The sequence below is a fragment of the Monodelphis domestica genome, chromosome 4, assembly GCF_027887165.1.
Source record: "Monodelphis domestica isolate mMonDom1 chromosome 4, mMonDom1.pri, whole genome shotgun sequence".
Taxonomy (NCBI): domain Eukaryota; kingdom Metazoa; phylum Chordata; class Mammalia; order Didelphimorphia; family Didelphidae; genus Monodelphis; species Monodelphis domestica.
In genome coordinates, this window is record NC_077230.1 from 25909189 (window position 1) to 25932591 (window position 23403).

Below are 23403 nucleotides of genomic sequence, written 5' to 3' on the forward strand. Positions count from 1 at the left end.
GGAATATTTTAACTCCTATAAGCAATAAAGGACTGTGAGCCAAAGATGGAATTCTCAAGAGTCAGAGAGATATACTACAGGATCACATCCCTAAAATTTTAATATAAAACAAAAGGCAGCTCCATTAAGCTCAGACGTTGCCAGGGAGAACAATGAGTGAGGTGGCAGGAGTAGCTGCCTGGCAAAGCTAGGATTAGGAGGCCAAAGAATAAATGACGATAGCAAAGCAAGATAACTTTTTGCTCTTGGACTCAGCCTGGGCATGGAAAGAGAAGGAAGAAAAAAGAGACAAATGAGACGAAACTGAGAAAAGATATTGAGTTCCCCAGGGCTGGAAATGTTCATGCAAACTCAAAGCCAATTTGTCAAGGATGTCAGAGATTGGGATTGACACACAGAGGTGATCTCTGAATTACTTCCAGCTCTGGAATTTTATGGACCCATGAAAAGGGGGAAGGTGACATAGGAATAAAGTAAAAAAAATGGTTAAGGAATACACAAACTTTGCAATTTAAAAGGAAGGACTGGTTACCAAAATCTTCCCTTTCTTATCAGGAGGACTTTAACTAAGTTATTAAGCTATATTTCCTTATCTAGAAAAGGAGGACAAACCTTTCAGAATACTAGAAAATAATAGAAAAAGCACTGATCTGAGAAACAGGCCTGGCTTCTTATCCTAATTCTGCCAGAGAAAAAACTCTGTGACCATGGGAAAGTTTTGTATCTTCTCTTTGTTTCAGTTTCTGTCACCTACGAAATGGCTTAAAGACTTATTTTCCTTCTAGACCTGATAGGGGAGTCATGAGAATAAAATGAGATCTGCTTTGTAGGTATCTTGTATACACACACACACATACACAGACATATGTGTACATAAATAACACACATATACACACATATACATATATGTGTACACACACACAAGCTAGGGCAGATGAGTGGTATTATACCAGCACCATGCCTGGAGTCAGAAAGACCTCAGTTCAAATCTGGACTCCGATACTTATTAGCTATGAGTCCCTGGGCAAGTCACTTCACCCTATTGCCCTCAGTTTCCTCAGCTATAAAATGATCTGAAGAAGGAAATGGCAAATCATTCCTGTATCTTTGCCAAGAAAACCCTAAATGAGGGATATAGAGTCTAAACAATCACCCCAGTGCAAATATAAATAATATGGAAAAAGGTCTTGATCAATGACACATGTAAAACCCAGTGTAATTACAAGTCAGCTATGGGAAGGGGTTGGGGGGAGAGGAGGGAAAGAACACAAATATTGTAACCATATAAAATATTATAAATGAATTAAATAAAATTTTTCAAAAATAAAAAAAAAACAAAGGGGATCATTAAGTCAGACATTGTCAGAGGTTGATAACTTGGAGCCCATCTAAGATAAAGATCTGAGTGCCCTCTGTCAAGAGGTAGAAACTCAGAGTCTGTCTGAGAATGAGCCCAAGTGCCCTCCCCCTCCCCTTATTTAGGCCTCTCATAGTAATACATGTCTATTACTGGCAAAGATATGCTGTTGCTGACCGTTCCATGAACGTTGGATGGAGCTGGAATCATTATTTTACCCCAAGTGCCTATCTACATTTCTTGGAAATATTCTCTCACACTAATTTCTGGAATCCTTATCCTGCACCAGGTGTCATATCTACCATCCTTGTTGCACTTTTCCAAGGACTATCTCAGCCCTTTCCCAAGGACTGTTTCAGCCATCTCCCAAGGATCTGTCTTAAAGGAATGCTTTCATTCTTTGTGATCTATACCTTTAAAAGTTGTTAGCTGCCTGCAATAAACTGTGTTTTGCCTGCCATCAGCAAGGTGAAAACCTTTCCAACTCTACACTGTGCCTGTTGTCTTTTGATTCTTATCTTTTCCCTTGTGCTTACCTATAGGCAAGGTCCTTATAATTTCCACCTTTCTTATTCCTCTATTATTTTCCTTCATCCTTACCTGGGGAACTCTGGACCCAGTCCTGCCCCCCTCCCTTGGGGCTATTACAAGACATTATTGAAATGACTATTTAATACGGCTACTCACACATAGAGCTATATATAAAAATATGTGTATAATATATCTATATTCATGTATATGTATTAAACATATACACACAATTTATATATATGTATATGTATATTTATTTATATGTATATATATATATATGTATATATACATATACATTCACATAAGTTGTCTCTCCCATTAAAATGATGTCCTTGAGGGCAGGGATTATTTTTGTTTTTTTCTTTGTATTCCCAGACATCCATTGATGCTAGATAAGAAATATAAAAAGGCATAAATATGTCTAAAATAAAATTATGGAATATTGCAGATTGTGGAAGCCAAAACAACATATCCATATTAGGAATAACAGCTTTAAAGAAAGACATTATCAACTCTGGGAGGGGGGAGGGAGACAACATGAGTCATGTAACTTTGGAAAACTTATGTGTAAATTGGTAAAATTAACAAAATAAAGACATTACTATACCATTCTTAAGTCTACATTGGACCCTCTTGTAACTTCGTCAACTTCTATAAGTCTAGCTACCATTTCTGGATAAATAACTTTCAGGTTTGTAAGTCTGGTTTTGGTCTCTTTCTTGAGCTCCAGTTTCAAATCACCCATTGGACATTTTGAACTTGATTTCCTGTAGCATCTCCAACTCAATATGATAAGCTCAGAATTCATGATCTTTTCCCTAATGTCCGTCCCTTTCCTCTAGGAGGTGCAAGGCAGAGAGTACATCGTTTAGAGTCAGGATGACCTGAATTCAAATTGAACTTTGGATAATTACTAGCTTTGTGATCATGGAGTCATTTAACTTTTGACTCAGTTTTTTCATTGTTGTAAAATGGGAATAATACCTAATTTGAAGGGTTGTGGTGAGGATGAAACAAGATAATGGATATAAGGCACACAGCACAGAGCCTGGCACATAGTAGGTGCCCTCCCTCCCCCTTCTCCATTCTTTCCAATCAAATGGATAGCTATCAGACCCTCATCGCCTCTTGCCTATACTATTATAATAGTCTTCTAATTAATTTCTCTGCCTCAAATTTTTTCCCCACTCCAAATTATCCTTCACATAGAATTCCTAAAGATTTGTTCATGTTATTCTACTACTCGGGAAATTTCTGTGATTTGCCAATATCTCTATGATCAAATTTAAATTACTCTTTTGGCATCTAAAATTCTTTATCACCTGGCCCTAACTGACATTTTTAGAAGCTGCTTATGCATTACTCCCCTCTCCTATATTTTGTGGTCTAGCATTCATATCATTCTTTCTACATGCTATCATATCGCTTATCTCATGGCTTTTTATTGACTGACTCTCTCTGTCTCTCTCTGACTTTCTGTCTCTCTGTCTGTCTCTGTCTGTCTGTCTCTGTCTCTGTTTGTCTGTCTGTCTGTCTCTCTCTCTCCCATTTGCCTCCCTCAACCTCAATCTGTATATATTGTTTCTCCCACTACAATGCAGGCTCTTTTTAGTCAGGGTTGATTTCACTTTTTGTGTCCCTAGTTAGCATAGTTCCTCATATATATACTTAATAAATTAATTTTTTACATAACATAACACAACACAACATAAATAACAGAAAGAAGGAAAGAATCCACATGTGCCAAGATATTTATAGACATTCTTTTTACAATGGTGAACTGGACACTAAGGGGATGCCTACCTACCTATTAGGGAATGGCTAAACACATTAAGGGATATGAATGTAAAGGAACATTATTATGCTATTTGAAATTAAGAAAGTTTCAGAGGAACCTGGGAAGACCTTTAGGATCTGATGTAGAGCAAAATAAGCAGAAATGGGGGGAAATATATGGAATCAAAACAAAATTATAAAGAAAAAAAAACTTTGTAAGACTAGAACTCTGTTCAGGACAATGACCAACTATGATTCTAGAGCACTGAAGATGGCACATGATATTTACTTCTTGCCAGAGAAGTAAAGGACTTAAAATGAAGAAAGTAACATACGTTTTGAGAAATGGACAATATAGACATTTGTTTTGTTGACTATGTATATTTATTATGAGGATTTCTTTTTTTCTTTTTGTCTTCTACAGTGGAGTAGAAGTAATGTGATGGAGAGAAAATTAATGATTGCTAATGAGATAAAAATAACATAACATAACAACATAAAGTAATATAATATAAAAATACAGCAGTTTTGAGGAAATACAAAGTGACTTTCAGTGTGCTAACAGAAACAGGGCAAAGTAATCAAACTACTCATTCCAGTCACCCCAAAGTGTCTAAATATTATCTAGGGAGCGGTATTTTCCTTCAATTTTCTGACTCACTTCAAAAATCACAAGGTGTAAAGACAGAACTAAGGGAAGGAACAGATAGTTGAGGTCATGAAGTCAGAGACAGTATTCAGTTGAAGAAGCTTATCTATTTCTATAGGACTGCTAGCCCTGCTGTCCCCATGACAGTAACTCCAAAGCTCTTTTGTGTGTTCAAGTGCACATGTACATAAATGAAACATGGCTACACCAGACTATTCCTAAATCTGAGGAGGAAAAGTTTTTTCTTCCATTCTTAATCCTCATTTTGAAACCATTCTTTCAATTATCTTCTTTCCTTCCATAACTTAAAGCATTAAAACCTTTTGGCTTCTGGGCAAGGGCATAGGACTTACGCAATCTTGGCACAGACCGTGCATTTCCAGTTTCCATCAATGCCCACAATCCGACAATCATTGCAAACTCGAAGTGTGCATACTTGGCAGAGGTTCCCCCGGTCAAAAATCAAGCCCAGATTTTTTTGACACCGAACACAAATCCTGCTACCATCTTGCTGTCTCTTCCCACCTTTCCGTTTTGCTTCTAAAAGCTCATTTTTCAGCTTCCTAGAAGAAGAAAGAAGAATTGTTCATCAGAATTGGCTTTCTTAAAAAAAAAAATAACATTTTTTTCCATAGAAAAGACTGTTGGTGTTATCCTTCACATTATGGCTTTATTTGGGGGTTTTGGTTATATATGAGTGTGCTCTAATAATAATGACCAATATCAAAGTGTGTTTTACATAGCAATAAAAATAATTTTTAATTAAATTTTTTAAAAAAGCTTTATTCATTACTTTAAAAATATCAAGGAAAAGGATAGGTTCAATACTAATAGGTTTAGCACAAATAACTTAAAATCCATTTGCCCAAATTGATTCTAATACCAACTATTAATATAGGAACTCTATTTGTATCCTGGTTATTAGGAGCATATTCAGGCCCTCTTATTGTACTGTGAAAATAATTCTGGTCTTTGAATCAGAAGACATTATTTGCTTCATATTCTAGTTCTATGATTTAATGGCCATGAGATCCTGGTAATTCACTCAGCCTTTCTGAGCCTCAGCTTCCTCATCTATAAAACTGAGGAAATAAAATCTGTATCCCTTTAAGATTGTTGTCAACTGCCAAGATAAACACAGGAACTATATGAACACAACTATAAAACACTCTCCACACAATTAAAACTAGATCAAAACAATTGGAAAAAATTGATTGCTCATGGGTAGGATGAGCTAACATAATAAAAATGACAATCCTCCCCAAATTAATTTACTTATTTAGTGCCATACTCATTGAACTACCAAAAAACTTTTTTACTGAATTAGAAAAAAAAAACATAACAAAGTTCATTTGGAAGAACAAAAGATTAAGGATATCCAGGGAAATAATGAAAAAAAAATCTGAAGGAAGGAGGACTTGCAGTCCCATATCTCAAACTATACTATTAAGCAGTAGTCATCAAAACAATTTGGTACTGGCTAAGAGACAAAAAGGAGGATCAGTGGAATAGACTTGGGGTAAGTGACCTCAGCAAGAAAGTTTATGATAAGCCCAAAGATCCCAGCTTTGGAGACCAAAATTCACTATTTGATATAAACTGCTGTGAAAATTGGAAAACAGTATGGGAGAGATTAGGTTTGGATCAATATCTCACACCCTACACCAAGATAAACTCAGAATGGGTGAATGACATGAATATAAAGAAGGAAACTATAAGCAAATTAGGTGAACACAGAATAGTATACTTGTCAGATCTTTGGGAAAGGAAAGACTTTAAAACCAAGCAAGAGCTAGAAAAAAATCACAAAATGTAAAATCAATAATTTTGATTACATCAAATTAAAATGTTTTTGTACAAACAAAACGAATACATCCAAAATTAGAAGGGAAGCAACAAATTGGGAAACAATCTTCATTACAAAACCTCTGACAAAGGTCTAATTACTCAAATTTATAAAAAGCTAAACCAATTGTACAAAAAATTAAGCCATTCTCCCATTGATAAATGGGCAAGGGGCATGAATAGGCAGTTTTCAGTTAAAGAAATCAAAACTATTTATAAGCACATGAAAAAGTGTTCTAAATCTCTTATAAACAGAGAGATGCAAATCAAAACAACTCTGAGGTATCACCTCACACCTAGCAGATTGGCTAACATGACAGCAAAGGAAAGTAACGAATGCTGGAGGGGATGTGGCAAAGTCAGGATATTAATACATTGATGGTGGAGTTGTGAATTAATCCAACATTTTGGAGGGCAATTTGGAACTATGCCAAAAGGCACTAAAAGACTGTCTGCCCTTTGATCCAGCCATAGCACTACTGGGTTTGTATCCCAAAGAAATAATAAGGAAAAAGACATGTACAAGAATATCCGTAGCCTTGCTCTTTGTAGTTGCAAAAAAATTGGAAAATGAGGGGATGCCCTTCAATTGGGGAATGGCTGAACAAATTGTGGTATATGTTGGTGATGGAATACTATTGTTCTCAAAGGAATAATAAAGTAGAGGAATTCCATGGGAACTGGAACAACCTCAAGGAATTGATGCAGAGAGAAAGGAGAACCATAACCAGGAGAACAATGTACACAGAGATTGATACACTGTGGTACAATCGAATGTAATCAACTTCTCCATTAGTGGCTATGCAGTGATCCAAACAACTTGAAGGGAATATATGAGAAAAAACACTATCCACATTCAAAGGAAAAAACTGTGGGAGTAGAAACACAGAAGAAAAACAACTACTTGATTACATGGGTTGAGGGGATATGGCTGAGGATATAGACTCTAAATGAACATCCTATTGCAAACACCAACAACATGGAAATAGGTTTTGATCAAGGACACATGTAATACCCAGTAAAATTGTGTGTTGGCTATGGGAAGGATGGGAGGAAGGAAGGGAGGGAAATAATATGATTCTTGTAACCAAGAAATAATGTTCTAAATTGACTAAATACGTTAATTTAAATTAAAAAAGATTGTTGTCAAGAGCCTCCATCTAGTTCAATCATTTAGCAAATGAGAAAACTGATAATCAAAGAGCTTAAGGGACTTGACTGAAGTCACACAGGTGACACAGCCAGGATTTACACTCAGAGATCATGATTCTAAATCCAGCATTCTTTCCTCTCTACTACAATTTCTCTGGTGAAAACAAATAAACAAACAAACAAACCAAAAAAAAAAAAATAAACTGAGGATCAGTGACTTACCCAGAGACATAGTTAGGAGAAAAAGAGGGAAGACTTGAAATCATGTCTCCCTGACAAATTCCAGTACTGTCTGCTACACCAATAGTATCAGACTCAAATAGTCCCATTCCAGTCCCATATTGACTTATAAAGCCATGAATAAGCATCATGTATGCTGTATTATAAGGGGCACTTAGGTGGCAGAGTGGATAGAGTGCTGGGTGTGGAGTCAGTAAGATTCAGCTTCCTGAGTTAAAATCTGACCTCAGACCCTGGGCAAATCACTTAACCCTATATGGCTCCATTTCTCCATCTGTAAAAAGCATTGGAGAAAGTAATAGGAAACCACTGTAGTATCTTAGCAAAAGACAAAAACAAAAACAAAAACAAAACCCTCCAAATAGGATCATGAGTTAAATATGATTGAAATGACTGAATAACAATAACAAATGTTATATTATATTTTTATTTATTTTGTTAAACATTTCCCAATTACATTTCAATCTGGTCCTTACAGCACTCTGGAATTTTGTTAGAGACATGCTCCTCAAATAAAACAACTTAAAGTACTTCATAGTTGTAAAGTATTAAATAAAAGCCAGTATCGTTGGCATTATGTTATATATGTAACTCCTGTCCCAAAGCTCATTGATATGGGACTTTATACTTATTGGCTGAAATTAATGCTCTGCCCCACATGAGGAGTGAGGAGCAGCTGTCCAGACACAACAGCTTCAGTTCTCAGTCAGCCCTTCTGGACTCCTTAGGGTCAGTCCCCACGGAGACATGTTAAACTTTAAGTCTTTTTCAAGCGAAGCTTCGAGCAAGAAACTGGACGGGGCCAACTACACTACAATTCCAAGAAGGAAAAGACTGGGAAGATATAACAGAAACTGATAGTCTTCATCAATGGTGATAGTAATGACTTCAGGGAGTTTCTCCACCTTAGTTGAAGGTTGAACTCCCAACTAGAGAGTTCCTTCACTCTGTATTATCTAATATATATGCTTCCATGACTATATTCACTGATTTCTGTTTTACTATCATTTGGATAAATGATTTAGCTATATGCTACATGTGTTCATTGTGGAACTGTTCATTGTAGAACTTGGGTGGAAAAGGGATCACAACTTGGATATAAAGCTTGAGGTCTCTCTTTCCCCCCAAAATGACAGCACTCAAAAGTTAGATGTAGTCCAATCAATCATATGCTCTAGATGAAAAAATATTTAAGGGAGTAGTTTTATTTCCAACCTGATGCTCCTTTCTCTGAGAAGAATTAGAGTAGACTTAAATCCTAATCTCCTGTTTCCAGTCTTAGCATGAATTTCTTAAAGTCTCCTTGAAGAAAGGTGGGAGGAGAAGTTTTCCATTTTGCTTCCCTCTGAATCACACACAGAGACAAGCCTTTACCATAGGCAAGTCTCACTATATATGTGAAATCTCTCTTGCTACACAAATAATGTAAATTATTTATATGTAATAATATAATTTATAATATAAATACTATAACATAAAAGTAATTTATGATATATTTTACATATAATTTAGAATATAATTAGGATGCATAACATATTTATATATTATAATTTATACATAATCTATAATATAAATAATGTAATTTATTACACATTTTATACTGTAATTATAATTCATAACATATTTTCTATATTATAATTTATATATTATTTAGGACATTAATATAAGAATAATTTATAATATGTTATCTATTATACTTTATAACATAATTATAATTCATGATATATTTCATCTATTATAATTTATAAAGATTTTATAATTTAAAATATAAAATAAATTAGTATCACCAGTATTAGTTTATATGTGTTTAATTTCTTCAGAATATAACATTTAGGGGGCACTGGCTTCTAACTCAATTACCTTCCAAGACTAGGGACAAATAAAAAAAGTTTCCTTCATGAGTTCTACTGATCTTTTTCTACCCAGGTGACAGCAAGTGGTGTAAACCCAAACTGTTTAACAGTGGTTCTTTACTATGGTGGTCTGACATGGGATATGACTACAGAAGTAAGAGGTTTAAAATGACCTAAAGATAATCTGACAGATCTTAACTCCTTTGGCTTGGATTCAGGCTGCTTCTTAACTGTTCTGTTTGACCTTTCCAGATCCATTATTGTTAGGGAGGGAAGCTAATCAGTTTATATTCCTTGCACCAAAATGACTCAACTTCAGTGTGCATCTACATATCTGCCATTCTTCCCTGTCTCCCTGCCAATATACCTCCATCACTTATTTAAAGAATCTAATCAAGACATTGACTCCAGAAAACCTTCCTTTCTTCATTCCCTTTCAAATCCACAATTCCCTTTTATACTCCATTTGTATCTATATTTTTTAGTATTTCTATGCAAATATTTGCTTTTTGTCTTTTCCTTTAAAAAAAAAACCTTACCTTTCATCTTCGAATGAATACTATGTATTAGTTCTAAGGCAGAAGAGTGATAAGGACTAGGTAATGGGAGTTAAGTGACTAGCCCAGTGTCACACAGCTAGGAAATGTCTGAGGTCACATTTGAACCCAGAACCTCCTGTCTCCAGGCCTGGGTCTCTAGTCACTGAGCCACCTAGCTTCCCCTTCTTTGCCTTTTTTCACAACTAGAATGAAAATAGTTCAAAATCCAGCAACTGTTTTTTTTCCCTCCCTCCCTCCCTCCCTTCCTCCCTCCCTCCCTCCCTCCCTTCCTTCCTTCCTTCCTTCCTTCCTTCCTTCCTTCCTTCCTTCCTTCCTTCCTTCCTTCCTTCCTTCCTTCCTTCCTTCTTTCCTTTTCTTCCTCCCTCCCCAACCAGAATTAATATAACCCTATGCTCATTGTTATGTTAATATTGATCCCTTATCTTATATAACATAACCAGTTTGTCAAAACACTTTCATATCCATGACCTCTCTCAATCCCTCCAGTAAGCTTGTAAGGTAAGCAGAGTGTGTGGAATACAATATTCTGGTTATAAATTTGAGAGACCTCAAGCCCAGTAACTTGCCCAATGTCATACAGCTACATAGTGACAGGATTGAGACTGATAATATATATTTCTTCTGACTAGAAGCACATGGAATACACTCTATATCTAGGGGGAAAGGCAGAACATTTTTATAAAAGGTTAATTGTGACAAAGATCTTTTTTTAATTTGGAAAGTTTTACTTAATTAATTTTAGAATATTTTTCCATGGTTACAAGATTCATGTTCCTTCCCTCCCCTCCCTCCACCCCCCTCCAGTAGCTAACAAGCAATTCCACTGGGTTTTACATGTGTCATTGATCAAGACCTATGTCCATATTATTGATATTTGTGAAAAACATTTGTGAAGAAACTTCCTTTCATGGAACCTTTTAGTTATCAGGAGAGAGACACTATAAATGAGACACCATGCCTTGTTGGTTTTCAATCATCTCTGACTCTTCATGACCCCATTTGGGGTTTTCTTAGCAAAGATACTGGAGTGGTTTGTTGTTTCCTTCTGCAGCTCATTTTACAGATGAGGAAACTGAGGCAAGCAAGGTTAAGTGATCTGTCCAGGCTCACACAACTAGTAAGTATCTGAGATCTGATTTGAACTCATGAAGATGAGTCTTCCTGACTTCATACCTGACACTCTATCCACTTCACCACTTAAGCTAATACTATACCTATCTAATCTATTAAATATATGGTGCTGTGGCAAATACACAAACGATATGCCTACTTCTCCATAGTTGATGCAGTACTAAGCAAGATGATTTCATCGCGATAGGGTAGGGAAATAGGCACATCTTGCTATGTCTTGAAAGCATAGCTATGGTGTCTTTAGACTCATCTGGGGTCATGGCAGCTCTGACTCTTCTTCACATCCCACAAGTTCAGTAAGTCACCAAGTCAAGTCCATTAGATTGCGAGCTCCTTGAGGGCACCCAGTAGGTACTGAATAAGTTTTTATTGACTACTGATTGCCCAAACCTCAATTAAGTGGTTTAAACCACCTGCCCTAGCTGTCTCTGTCTCCTTTCACTCAGCTCTAGAGTCTAAACATTTTTCACAACTGCTGGTTCTGGTCTTCAGTCCATTTAATTCACTACTGCTCTTCTGTCCCCAACCTCCTTCCTTTTCTCTGCTTCCAACAAGCCTGGTTTTGCTCTAGTCAACTCTAATCTACTTTCTGTGGCCCTGTCCCCTATAATAGTGGTTCACTTAATGTGTGTGAGGCAGGGTTTAACAGTAATATAAAACGAGTGGCAAAGAATTGGAAATTGTGGGAATGTCTATCAATTAGAGAATGGCTGAACAAATTGGGGTATATGTTGTGGATGGAATACTATTGTGCTATAAAAATGATAAGCAGAATGATTTCAGAAAAAACTGGGAAGATCTGCAGGAAATGAAGCAGCAATATTGTATGATGATCAACTACGAGAATTTGGCTACTCTCAGCAATACAGTGATCTGGGAAAATCCTGAGAGACTTATAATAGGGAATTCCATTTGCATGCAGAGAAAAAACTATTCGAGTCATATGGATATGGATTAAAGCATACTCTTTTTCACATCAATATATTTATTATTTTATTTTGGCTTTTGGTTTTATATGAATGTCCCCTACAACAATAACCAATATGTGTGTTGCATGATAATAAAAATAAAACTAAAAACAATAATACAAAATGAAATATGACATTTATGTAAGAGAAAAAAATAAAATAGTATGATTTGTCTTAAGTATCATTTCTGACTGGGGGGGGGAAGGTTTAAGGAAACAGATTATATCTGATCTGGCTCTTGAAGAATGTAGAGGGTTTAGACAAGTAGAAATGGGGGAAAATTTCAGGGTTGAGTAAGGGCATTAAGACAAAATGACATGAGAGCCATCCAGGAAATGGCAAGTTTGGCTAAGAGGAGGCTAGAAAGGTAGAGGGGTCCAATTTGTTGAGGATTTTGAACAGGAGGCTAAGGATTTTCAGTGTGTTATTCGCTGCCCACTGAAAAGCTTTAAGGATGAAGGATTGACAAGGTTAATTTTGAGTAAAGGCAAGATTTGTCTGGGAATGTTGTGAAAGACAAGTTAGAGAGAGGAGAAGCTGGAAACTCCAGGAAAAAAGAAAGAATAGAGCAAGTGTTTCTAGCCACTTGTATTTATTGTATACATTGTAGCCAACGTAATTATATAGACTCACAGAGACCAAAATCTTGTCTGCATTTCTCTATTAAAAGGAAGATGTAATTCTCACAGGATTGTCCAAGAAAGAACATGCAAAATCTACTCTGGAAGTTTATATATGCTCTAGAGTTTAAAATAATGAAATGAGTTCATTGCTAACAACATTATTACACTACCTTTTAGGTCACAGCCCATGTTTAAGTGTCTCAAATCATAAGAATAATAAGGTATCATTTGTTCAACTATTTATAACAACCTGTAATAGAGGAATAATAATGAAAAAGAAGTGAGGATCACAGTCTGAAATCCCATTGCTCATATCCTGAAAAATGAAGATAAGAAATAGGTAAGAGGAGAATTCCAGAGGTTAGCTCTTCCTGAAAAGAATCCCACTTTCAGGTCCCAGAAATGAATATAAAGGGAAGCAGATGTTCAGTTTTTCAGATCTGGCTTCTGCCTTCTCAGGTAGAGGTGCTGGATCTGTTCTGAGAAATTAAAAGCACTTTTGCCAGGCTTTTATATTAAACCATTTTCATGGATTCTTGACAAAAATCTAATTCAGCCATACAAATTACTCTGGGTCTGCAGTCCCAGGGGATAAAAGGAATTGGGGCCTAGAATAAATCAGGTTGCAGGCATGAAAGCATTTTAATTAAAATGTAAAATAATATAGATACACTTGAACTATAGTTCTTTGATCTACTACTATTCAGAATCATTAGTTATGCCACTGCATGCAGGGAAAGCTATGGGAAATTGTGCTGGATAGCAAAATCTTTTAAGAGTATAATTTGAAAAAACAAGACACATAATGACCCAAATGGTAAAGTAATTATTTTATATACTTCTTTGGTCTAAGAAAAAACCTCAACAAACTTAATTAAATCTTAATTCTCAAGGAAAAAAGAGGAAAATAGCTTTACGAAATAACTTTAGAGAAATAAAATACTTAAATCAGCCCTTGCCATCCCCACCCCAATCCGCAAGTGGGACAAAGTTAGAGCAAACAGAAGATCCCTAAACTTGGGTTTCTAGTTCCAGCTACAGGGGTCCCTGCTTGATTTTTTATGGCACTTATTCAGTCTGAACTTTCCTATACTCCATAAGACATTGGAAATAGTATTCAAAAGAAAGGGGCTTGCAATTGGGTGGTGGGTTGAGGGTAAAGGGTGCAGATAAATGTTGCTGCAGAGCTAGTAGGAGGAGAAAAGAGCTGGAGACTCCTTGGGGTCATCAGTCTTCACACAGAATTTACTTCTAGGCAAGGAACCCGCTGGATCTATAGTCTGAGGATTATGAGGATGTTTTTGTGAAGTCCTGAAGTGTAGAAATGTCGAAGAGTAAGAAGAAAAACCAGAAAACTTACTGAGACTATAAAGAAAAGACTGAAAGACAAAAACATCCAAGAGCTTTAGAAAGGATAGGTTTTAGCTTAGTTTTAAAACAGAAGAAGCAATAGTGACTTTCCTTAAATGTCAAAAATAGAAGATAAGCAAAATTTTAAATTTTAAATGTCATAACCCTTTGAAGAAGTTTTATAATGTGAAAGAAAATGATCTAACGAAAAAGAGAATTCTATGGATCCTCTCATGGAAACATGGAGGCTCCAGAATGGTTCATAAGGAAAAGCCAGTTTTAAAAGAATTAAATGAAAATACATTATTGGTAGAACTGTGAAATAGTACAATCTTTTAGGAAAGCAATTTGGAATTAGGCAAGTGACTAAAACGTCTAAAGCCTTCAAACCAAAGATGATTATTGGGCTTATACCCCAAGGAAGCTATTGACAAGAAATAGTCTCCATGTACACCACACCATTTTTTTTTTCAGCAATTTTTTTGTGAAAGCTAAGAATTAGAAATCAAGTATATACCCATCCATCAGAGAATGGCTAAACAAATTGTAATACATGAATGTAAATAGAATACTACTGTTCTATAAAGATGATGTATATGATGAATACAAAGAAACATGGAAAGACCATGGATAGGCAGAGCATCAGAACTGGAGGCAAGAAGATTGATCTTTCTAAGTTCAAATCTGGCCTCAGACACTATATGTGCAACTCTAAGTAACTGTTTGCCCCAGTTTCCTCACCTATAAAATGAGATGGAAAAGGAGAGGGCAAACTTCTCCAGTATCTTTGCTAGGAAAACCCCAAATTGGGTCAGGAAGAGTCAGACATGACTGAAATGACTGAACAACAACAAATTATTTTGATGATTATTGTATGAACCACTGTAGAAAAGAAGTAAACAGATCCAAGAAAGCAATATACCAAGACACACAAGAAAATCAAAAGTAAATACAACAAAGTTATAAAGATGAAGCATGACTTAAATGAAGAGATATGAGACAATCTACAGTTTTGTGAAGGTAGGAAGTTGACAAGCATTACATATTGCACATGTTTTTAGTTTTTTCAATGTTGATCAGTTGTGCCAATTATTCTTTTCTTTCCCTAAAAAAATTGCTATTTGTCATATGGCATAGCTCTCCAGGAGGGATGGGGAAGGGACATCTGGGGTAACCATGCTATATATAAGAAACAGAAAATATCAATAAAACTTAAAAAAACATATTTGTCTTAAATCTAATTAAAAGGACTTTATATTTCAAGGGAGGGGGGAGAGGAGAAAATTGCCCACATAGATCTAACAAGTCTAGCCCTTCAAAGTAGAAACAGAGACAGAATAGAAATAATAATGAGTAATAATTCAGGAAAAACAATATTTGAAAAGAAAACCATTAGTTAAAGTCATTGCCTCTATTCTGGATGCTCTTTATTCATATGGAACCACCTTAGGTTAGACCCTTATTACCTCTGTATTATTGAAATAGCATTGTAATTGGACTCTCTCACTGAAATCTCTCCTCTCTTCAATTTATCCTCCATACAACTCCAGATAGGTTTTCCTGAAGCACAGGTCTGATGTACTAAATCCACTCCGATGGCCCCTTCTGCTTCAGGGAGCAGATTAAGCTCTTCTATTTGGCATTTAAAGTAATTCCTAATTGGACTCTCATCTAATTTTCTATACTTTTTATACTTTCCTACATATGAGAAGAATTAGATTTATATAGCAAAGTGTCTTACAAAAAAATACCTCTGCTCACATGAAGTTTACAGACTAATGGGGGCAAGATGATAGACAAAAGCTGAAAAGCTGTGTGTGTATGTGTGTGTGTGTGTGTGTGTGTGTGCACACGCGCACATGCACATGCCACCAGAGGATACTTGATGCAGAAGCATCATGATGATATTGGAAGCAAAACCAGAAGAAAGCAGCTGGGGCAAAAGCCAAATTTTGCTTTTGTATTCCTGTCATCTAGCAGAGTGTCTGCTACATCGGAGGCACTTAATAAATATTTACTTAACATATTGATGGATAGATTTAATTGTATAACCTCAGGAAAGGAAGCAAAGTTGACTTTGTCAGTGAGACTTTGTGGAATGGGTCTCATAATTGGAGTCTGAGATTGTCAGAATAATATTACAGCAAGCTATCCCTGGCAAGAACAGAGCCATGTTATTTTATCTGCTGTCCTCTGGCATTTCTTAGCCAGCCTGGAAAGTAGAGACCAGGGAGTTGGAAACTTTAGGAAAAGAACATAAGAGCTAAACGTTGTTCAAAAAGTCTACAATGCTGATATTAGATAAATGTAAAGAATACCTCATAATATTATTTACTCTACCAAGATAAAATCCTTAATTTTAATGAACATTTAAAAATATACATCATTGTATTCTTTTTGCTGTAAGTTTTCCTCATTTCTATATCAGAGTCGTTACCAAGAAATTATAGGATATACAGAACTAAAGTCTCAGAGAAAACAGAAGTCAGTTTATTATCCTAAATAGAAGACGCTAGAGTAGAATACATTTCTAGATTTGATTTAATTCAACTTGACATAAGAAACCTTTATTAAATGACTGTGTGCCAAGCACTCTCTAAGTGTCAAGGATACAAAGACTAAAAGCAGTTCTTACCCTCAAGGTACTTACATTCTATATTCTGGTTATATACTACACCAAGATATAGCTGTAAATTTTCCTTTAGAAATTTTTGGCTTTTTCTCTTTCTGCACCACCATTTTCACACCAGGAACTACTTTCTTCATCAGATTGCTCAAACATTACCATCCCCTTGAGAATCTTTTCTGACTTAATCACACTGAAACCCTCTTTACATTATGAAATTGAGAACGGGGGAATTAAATGTTTAGAGAAGGAAAGTACAGATGAATGGTCTCAGAGGTTTAAACAATCACAGTTTAATCTAGAATTGTCATAGAATAACCCAGGAAGATAATGAGTAAAGAGGATAAAGTGATACTGGCTCATTCTCATTTCTTCTCATGCTGAGATGAAATTAAGGTTTCATTACTGTCTGCACTACAACTGGTGGATTCTAAATAAGGGAATCCCAAATAAAATCAACACACTTTCTATATCATAATATAGCAGGATCAGAGGGATTGTGGTAAATGATGAATGTATTATAGAACCCACAGAAAGGGGACTTAAAAAAAATTTGAAATTATTTGTGTGAATTAAAGAATATCAGAAGCCCAAGATAAATAGCAGGGACTATCTTTATCCATCATTCATATCCAAAGATAAGGCTGTTTTTGCTGATTTTCTACTTGCACATGATAGGGAGAGGGATTGGTGGTTGGCAGAGAGTTTTCATTTTGTTTTAATACTATTTCTGGATTTGTTGTGATCACCACCACTTTGAAGAACCTATTACTGTTTGTAACTTTCACTCTTAAGCTCTAAAATGGCCCCAATAGCTGGGAGGAAAGCAAAGAAACCTCATTTCTGACTGGCAGTAGTATTTTCTAGCAATGTACACCATGCAGCCTGATCTTAGTCGAATGTTTAAAAATGAAAATGCTTCTCCTAGTCCTGACTCTTTGAGCAAGACATCTACTTGTTAATCTCTTATTTTAAGTCTTCCATAGAAGTCATTACCGTAGAAAATATCATGTCACTGTCCATACACTTCAAGAAACCTCTTTAAGAATTTCTTCAAAGGCTATTTCTTTTCAAACTAAGGGAAACGATTGTTTAAAAAAACATGCAAACTACAAAAAAGAAGAAAAAAGTTTTGTCAGGAATTTACTTAGAGGTAGGCAACAAAGGACAGGGATAAATGAATAGTTTTCTGCATAGGGAAATGTAAAGAATCTGGTCTCATGTAATATTTTGTTGAAAATGGTCTAGTGGAGGCAGTTAGATGGCTCAGGGGATTAAGAACCAGGCCCAGAGCCTGGAGATCCTGGGTTCAAATGTGACCTTAGACATTTTTGCTGTGTGACCCTGGGCAAGTCACTTAACCTCCATTGTCTAGCCCTTACTGATCTTCTGCCTTGGAACCAATATACAGTTTTTAGTCTAAGACAGAAGATATGGATTTTTTTTTTAAAGAAAAAATGATCTAAACAAGAAATTCTAGAAGAGAAATCTAGAAGTGTGCAGATGTATGAATCTTTTCTAGATAACAAAATGCTTAAACCAGTGGTCTTGAAACATTGTTGATTGTGCACTCCTATCTATAATAAATTTTATAGCACATACTCATATATGTGTATATTTGCTTATTTATAAACTACTCTACTAATAAGTAAGCACAATATAAAACTTACACAAAATATACATTTGGGAAAAATGTGATGAAGATAAAATAATATTTGATCCTAGAGTCAACTGGAAGTCAGGAAGAAGAGTGAAGGAATGTTTGTAACATGGTCAGGCTTTCACTTTGGGGTGATCATTTCTGGTAGCTGATGGATACTTTAGGCAAGTGAGGCAATTAGAAGGTTATTGTGGAGGACAATTTGGAATTATACTCAAAGTACTATAAAACAGTACATACCCTTTGATCCTGTAATACCACTAGTAGGTCTGCATTTCAAAGAGATTTTTAAAAAGAGGAAAGGAACTACTTGTACAAAAATATTTATAAAAGCCCTTTATGTAGTGGCAAATAATTGGAAATTAAAGGAATGCCCATCAACTGGGGAATAACTGAATAAATTGTGGTATATGATGGTGATGGAATACTATCATGCTGCAGGAAATGATAAACTGGATGATTTCAGAAAGAGCTATAAGACCTACATTAACTGATATAGAATGAAATAAGCAGAACCAGGAAAACATTAAACATAGTAATAGCAATATTGTGGAATGGTCAACTGTAAAAGACTTAGCTACTCTCAGCAAAACAATGATTTAGGAAAATTCTGAATGTCTCATGACAAAGAATGTTATCCACTCCAGAAATATAAAACTGTTGGAATCAGAATGCAGATCAAATAAACTACTTTTTACTTTAGTTTATTTGGGTTTCTATTTTGGGATTTTGCTTTTATATGATGATTCTCTTACAAAAATACACACTACATAAATATGTTTTGCATGATAATACACGTATAACCTAGATCATATTGCCTACCATCTCTGAGAAGAGGAAGGTAAGCAAGAGAGGGAGACAATTTGGATCATGTAACTTCAGAAAACGTATATGGAAAACTATTATTACATGTAATTGTTCAAATAAAACATCCTTATTTTTTTTAAGAAAAGAAGGCTTTTGCAATAGTTTAGGCAAGACGTAATGAGAGCCTTAATGAGGGTAGTGTCTGTGTGAGTAGAGAAAGGGATAAATGTGAAAGATGTGAAAGTAAAACCATAAGAGTAAGCACTTGACGTATATTTAGAGGGTCAGAGTCATGATGGTAGCTTAGGATCATCAAAAGCCTAAACTTTTCTGACTATCCTTCCATACCAATCTTTAAAAAGCACTTTAGAAACACAGGAAATCAAGTCGAATAACAAGACAAAATCACAAAAGGATCCTACTGAATACAGTTTTGAAGGTAGGCAGAGAGTTGATTTCTACAGTATAAAGGAAGACTAGAAACAAGACTGGGCTGAGCGAAACACTCCACCCCCACCTAGGACACTGAGACTTGCAACTAGATGTGGGTTGACTTTGAGATCCTGCAGGGGCTACAGCCACAAAGGAGCACCTCAGACCCACCACTTGAGATCCCGGGCTCTGATAGCAGCTGGCAGGGAGGAACCCATCTGGCTTGGCACCTTACTTAGGTTGCTGAGGCTGGCTATGGTAAAGATTTGGTCCTGGGGCAGATTAGCTCAACTGGCCTAATACAGCATACCATCAGAGGAGAGAGAAGATTGAAGATTTAACTCCAGGCCAGAGCAGCTCAAATGACCTAATGCAGTAAATGACCTAATCCTGTAAAGAGGGACTAGCTTAGAGTCCATAGGGGAAAAAAAGAGAGAAAATGAGCAAACAATAGAAAAAAAGAAGCTAATGATTGAAGGTTTCTTGAAAAAAAAGCAGCAAAGATGATGGAATCCAAGGAACCTCAAACAAAATATCAAAAATAAAAATAAAAAACTGGGGAAAAAACAGATACTGGAAGAACTCAAAAAGGAATTAAAAAATAAAATAAGATAGACTGAAGAAAAATGGGAAAAATAAAACAACAGCTTAAAAAGAAAAAGAGGTCATCTAGAAAAAGAGGCACATGGATCACAGGGAAAAAAGTGTTTTAAAAGTCAGAATTGGCATACTGGAATAAGAGGCAAAAAAAGTCAAATGAAGAAAAGAATGATATGAAAAGAAGAATGGACCAAATGGAAAAAGGAAGATCAAAAGGTCAGGGAAGAATTCAGTTTTTAAAAAGTTATAATTAGGCAAATAGAAGCTAATAACTTCATGAGACATCAAGAAACAATGAAAGAAAATAAAAAGAATGAATAAATAGAAGAAAAAACAAAATATCTCATTGAAAAAATAACTGACCTGGAAAATAGATCCAGGAGAGACAATTTAAGAATTATTGGACTAGAAGAATTTGGGGTGACACCTAGATTGTATGTCCGGGTGACTGGGAACACATAGAATTTTCCTACAAAGAAATACAAAGTTGAAGACAATTTTTAAAATGATAGTGTGTTGCCTTTTCTTTAGCTACTTCCTCAATTTATACTTATATTTGTCTCTTAGGTCTCTGGGGGCTGCTACCTCTTAAGTTCTAAAAGGAACTATGACAAACAAGATGATCACAAAAAATCTTGGAAAGACTTCTATTTAGTGACATAAAAGCAAAGTGAGCAGAACCAGAATTTTGTACATAGTGGCAATAATGTATGATGACCAACTGTTAATAACAACTATCATCTACAAGACAAGGATCCAGGTCAACTCTAAAGAACTCATAACATTAAAAGGATATCTGCCACCATATATAGAACAAAGTCTGAATACAAACAAACATACCATTCTTTACTTTATTTCCTCCATGAATTTTTCTCTAGTATAAGCAATATGAGTCTTCTTCCACAACATGATGAGCCTAGAAATATGTATTAAATGATCACATATATACAACTATATCATATTGCCTGCCTTCTTAAAGAGAGTGTAAGGGAGAGAAGGAAAGAGAAGATGGATTGAAAAATAGAAAGTGAATATTAAGAAATTATATTGACATGTTACTGGGAAAAAATAAAGTTTATAATAAAAATAAAAGAATTATGCGATTGCTTTTAACACTCAGCCAATATATTGAATTAGCATTTAGCAAGAGTATTTACTAAGATGGTAAACTAAAAAGCATTCTAGACTCCACCCCACCCCCTGAAAAAAAACCTGGGGTAATTTTCCCACTAATCTGTACAATACATGTGGGAATAGAAGGTTCAATCTTAAAGTAAGATGGTAATATCTTACAGTGTGAAAGTCCTTTTCTGAATCAGTAGCTTGCATTATTCCTGGTGTTATAAGTGCTCACACTCTTTGAAACTGTGCTACTTTGGGTGACTATCTTTCTGTATTCATGCTTATTCTCAATGTACCTTCTCCTCTACCAACTAACTGGGTGCATTGTCTCCAACTTGTCCAATATTTTAAATGCTGACATTTCTCTTGTTGTTAGTACTCTGCTGATGGAAAACTGGCATCACTGATGACTACTTCAGCTTGCCTACCCTCATGACTTCTAATACCGTTAGTTGTGTCAAAAACACAAAAGTGGACACTATTGCTAAACATTAACCATGGGATATATGGTAGCCCAAGATCAGGAAAGACACGACAAAAGAGGAAGGGGTGGCTGTGTGTTCACGGACACCCGGAGGCTGAGTGGGATATAGGACGGTTATCTCTTTCCCCTCCTGACTCATAGGAATGGCTTTTAGTACTCGTCCCACTTTGAGCCTAAAAGAAAGAAAGAGAGGGACAGAAGATTGGAAGTCTCTTTTGTATATCCAGAGTTCCAATTCAGCAGCCAATTAGTGAACTCTTAATTCTTTTCCATTTTATGGAATCATTATGAATTATGAATCATTAGTCTTTTGGGCTCTGCTGCTAATCAGGGGACTCAATCCCACAGCGCAAGCCAATATGCTTACCTAAAAGGAGACTCCTCTAAGCATCCATGTGGGCAATTAGAAGGTGTCAGAGATTAATAGTCTGCCTGACAAAATCCACTAGAGTAAGGGAAAATCCTAGTACATTCCATGACCCAGAGCTGACTGTTACTTCAGTTAGTGTGATCTCATCATCAATTCAATTATGAAGGCAAAAAAAAAATGATTCAATCAAATAGGATACAAAATCCACCCTAAAGTAAAAAGTTATCAGGGATTATTTGAAATTTTAATTTGTATTCATTATCTATAATAATAAGAAACCTTAAGTAAGATATTGAAGTATTATTATCAAATGATAATATGAAGTCACCATAATTAGAAAGACATTTTCAAATTGGGTTTTTGTTGTGTGTCACATATGAAAAACCCTCATGTGTGAACATGCTTTTTAAAAAGCAAACTTTAGAAACAGAATTTTTCCAACTTGTTTTAAGAATCATTTAAAAAATAAATTGTAACAAGTTCTGAATCGAATTTAAAATATAAATATAAATATATATATATATATATATATATATATATATATATAAATATATATATATATATATATATATATATATATATATATATATATATATATATATATATATATATGGGGCAGCTGGGTAACTCAGTGAATTGAGAGTCAGGCCTAGAGATGGGAGGTCATAGGTTCAACTCTGACCTCAGACACTTCATAGCTGTGTGACCCTGGGCAAGTCACTTGACCCCCATTGCCTAGCTCTTACCACTATTCTGCCTTGGAGCCAATACACAGTATTACCTCCAAGATGGAGGTAAGGGTTTAAAAAAACAAAAACAAAAACAAAAAATTACACACACACACATTATATATATATATATATATATATGTATATATATATATATATATATATAACTTTTGAGTATTCTGAGAAAGTGAATTTGCTTACTGAAATTCAATAAAATTTTTGCATAATGAGAGAATGAGATTGAAAAGTGAGTATCATTTTTGTAAGTGCAGCCAATGATCCCCTTCTTCTTCCATTCTCTACACATCTTTGTGAGGCGTCTTTTTCAAACACAACATCCATCAAAACCAATCAAGTATCCAAATTAAACTTAGAAACAGACATTCAAATTGTTGCACCTCATATTGTTAAGTCAAGATTGAAGCATATTCAATCACATTGCTTTTTTCATGATTATTATTATTTTAGAAAGAAAAAAGGTTTTTCCCCTTATTACATGAAATAATTATTTAAAATATTATTCATCTCTATCTCTTCCT

The 23403-nt window shown here is 35.3% G+C and overlaps 1 protein-coding gene across 5 annotated transcripts in view; it reads right to left on the bottom strand.

Annotated features, from left to right (window-relative positions):
• Positions 1-23403, bottom strand: part of SYTL5 (synaptotagmin like 5) — a 301635-nt gene that overhangs the window by 85191 nt on the left and 193041 nt on the right. For all 5 annotated transcript variants that reach the window (XM_056826259.1, XM_056826257.1, XM_001379061.4 and 2 more), the window contains one exon: positions 4667-4876. In XM_056826259.1, coding sequence (XP_056682237.1) covers positions 4667-4876 — 210 coding nt within the window. The remainder of the gene's footprint in view (positions 1-4666; positions 4877-23403) is intronic.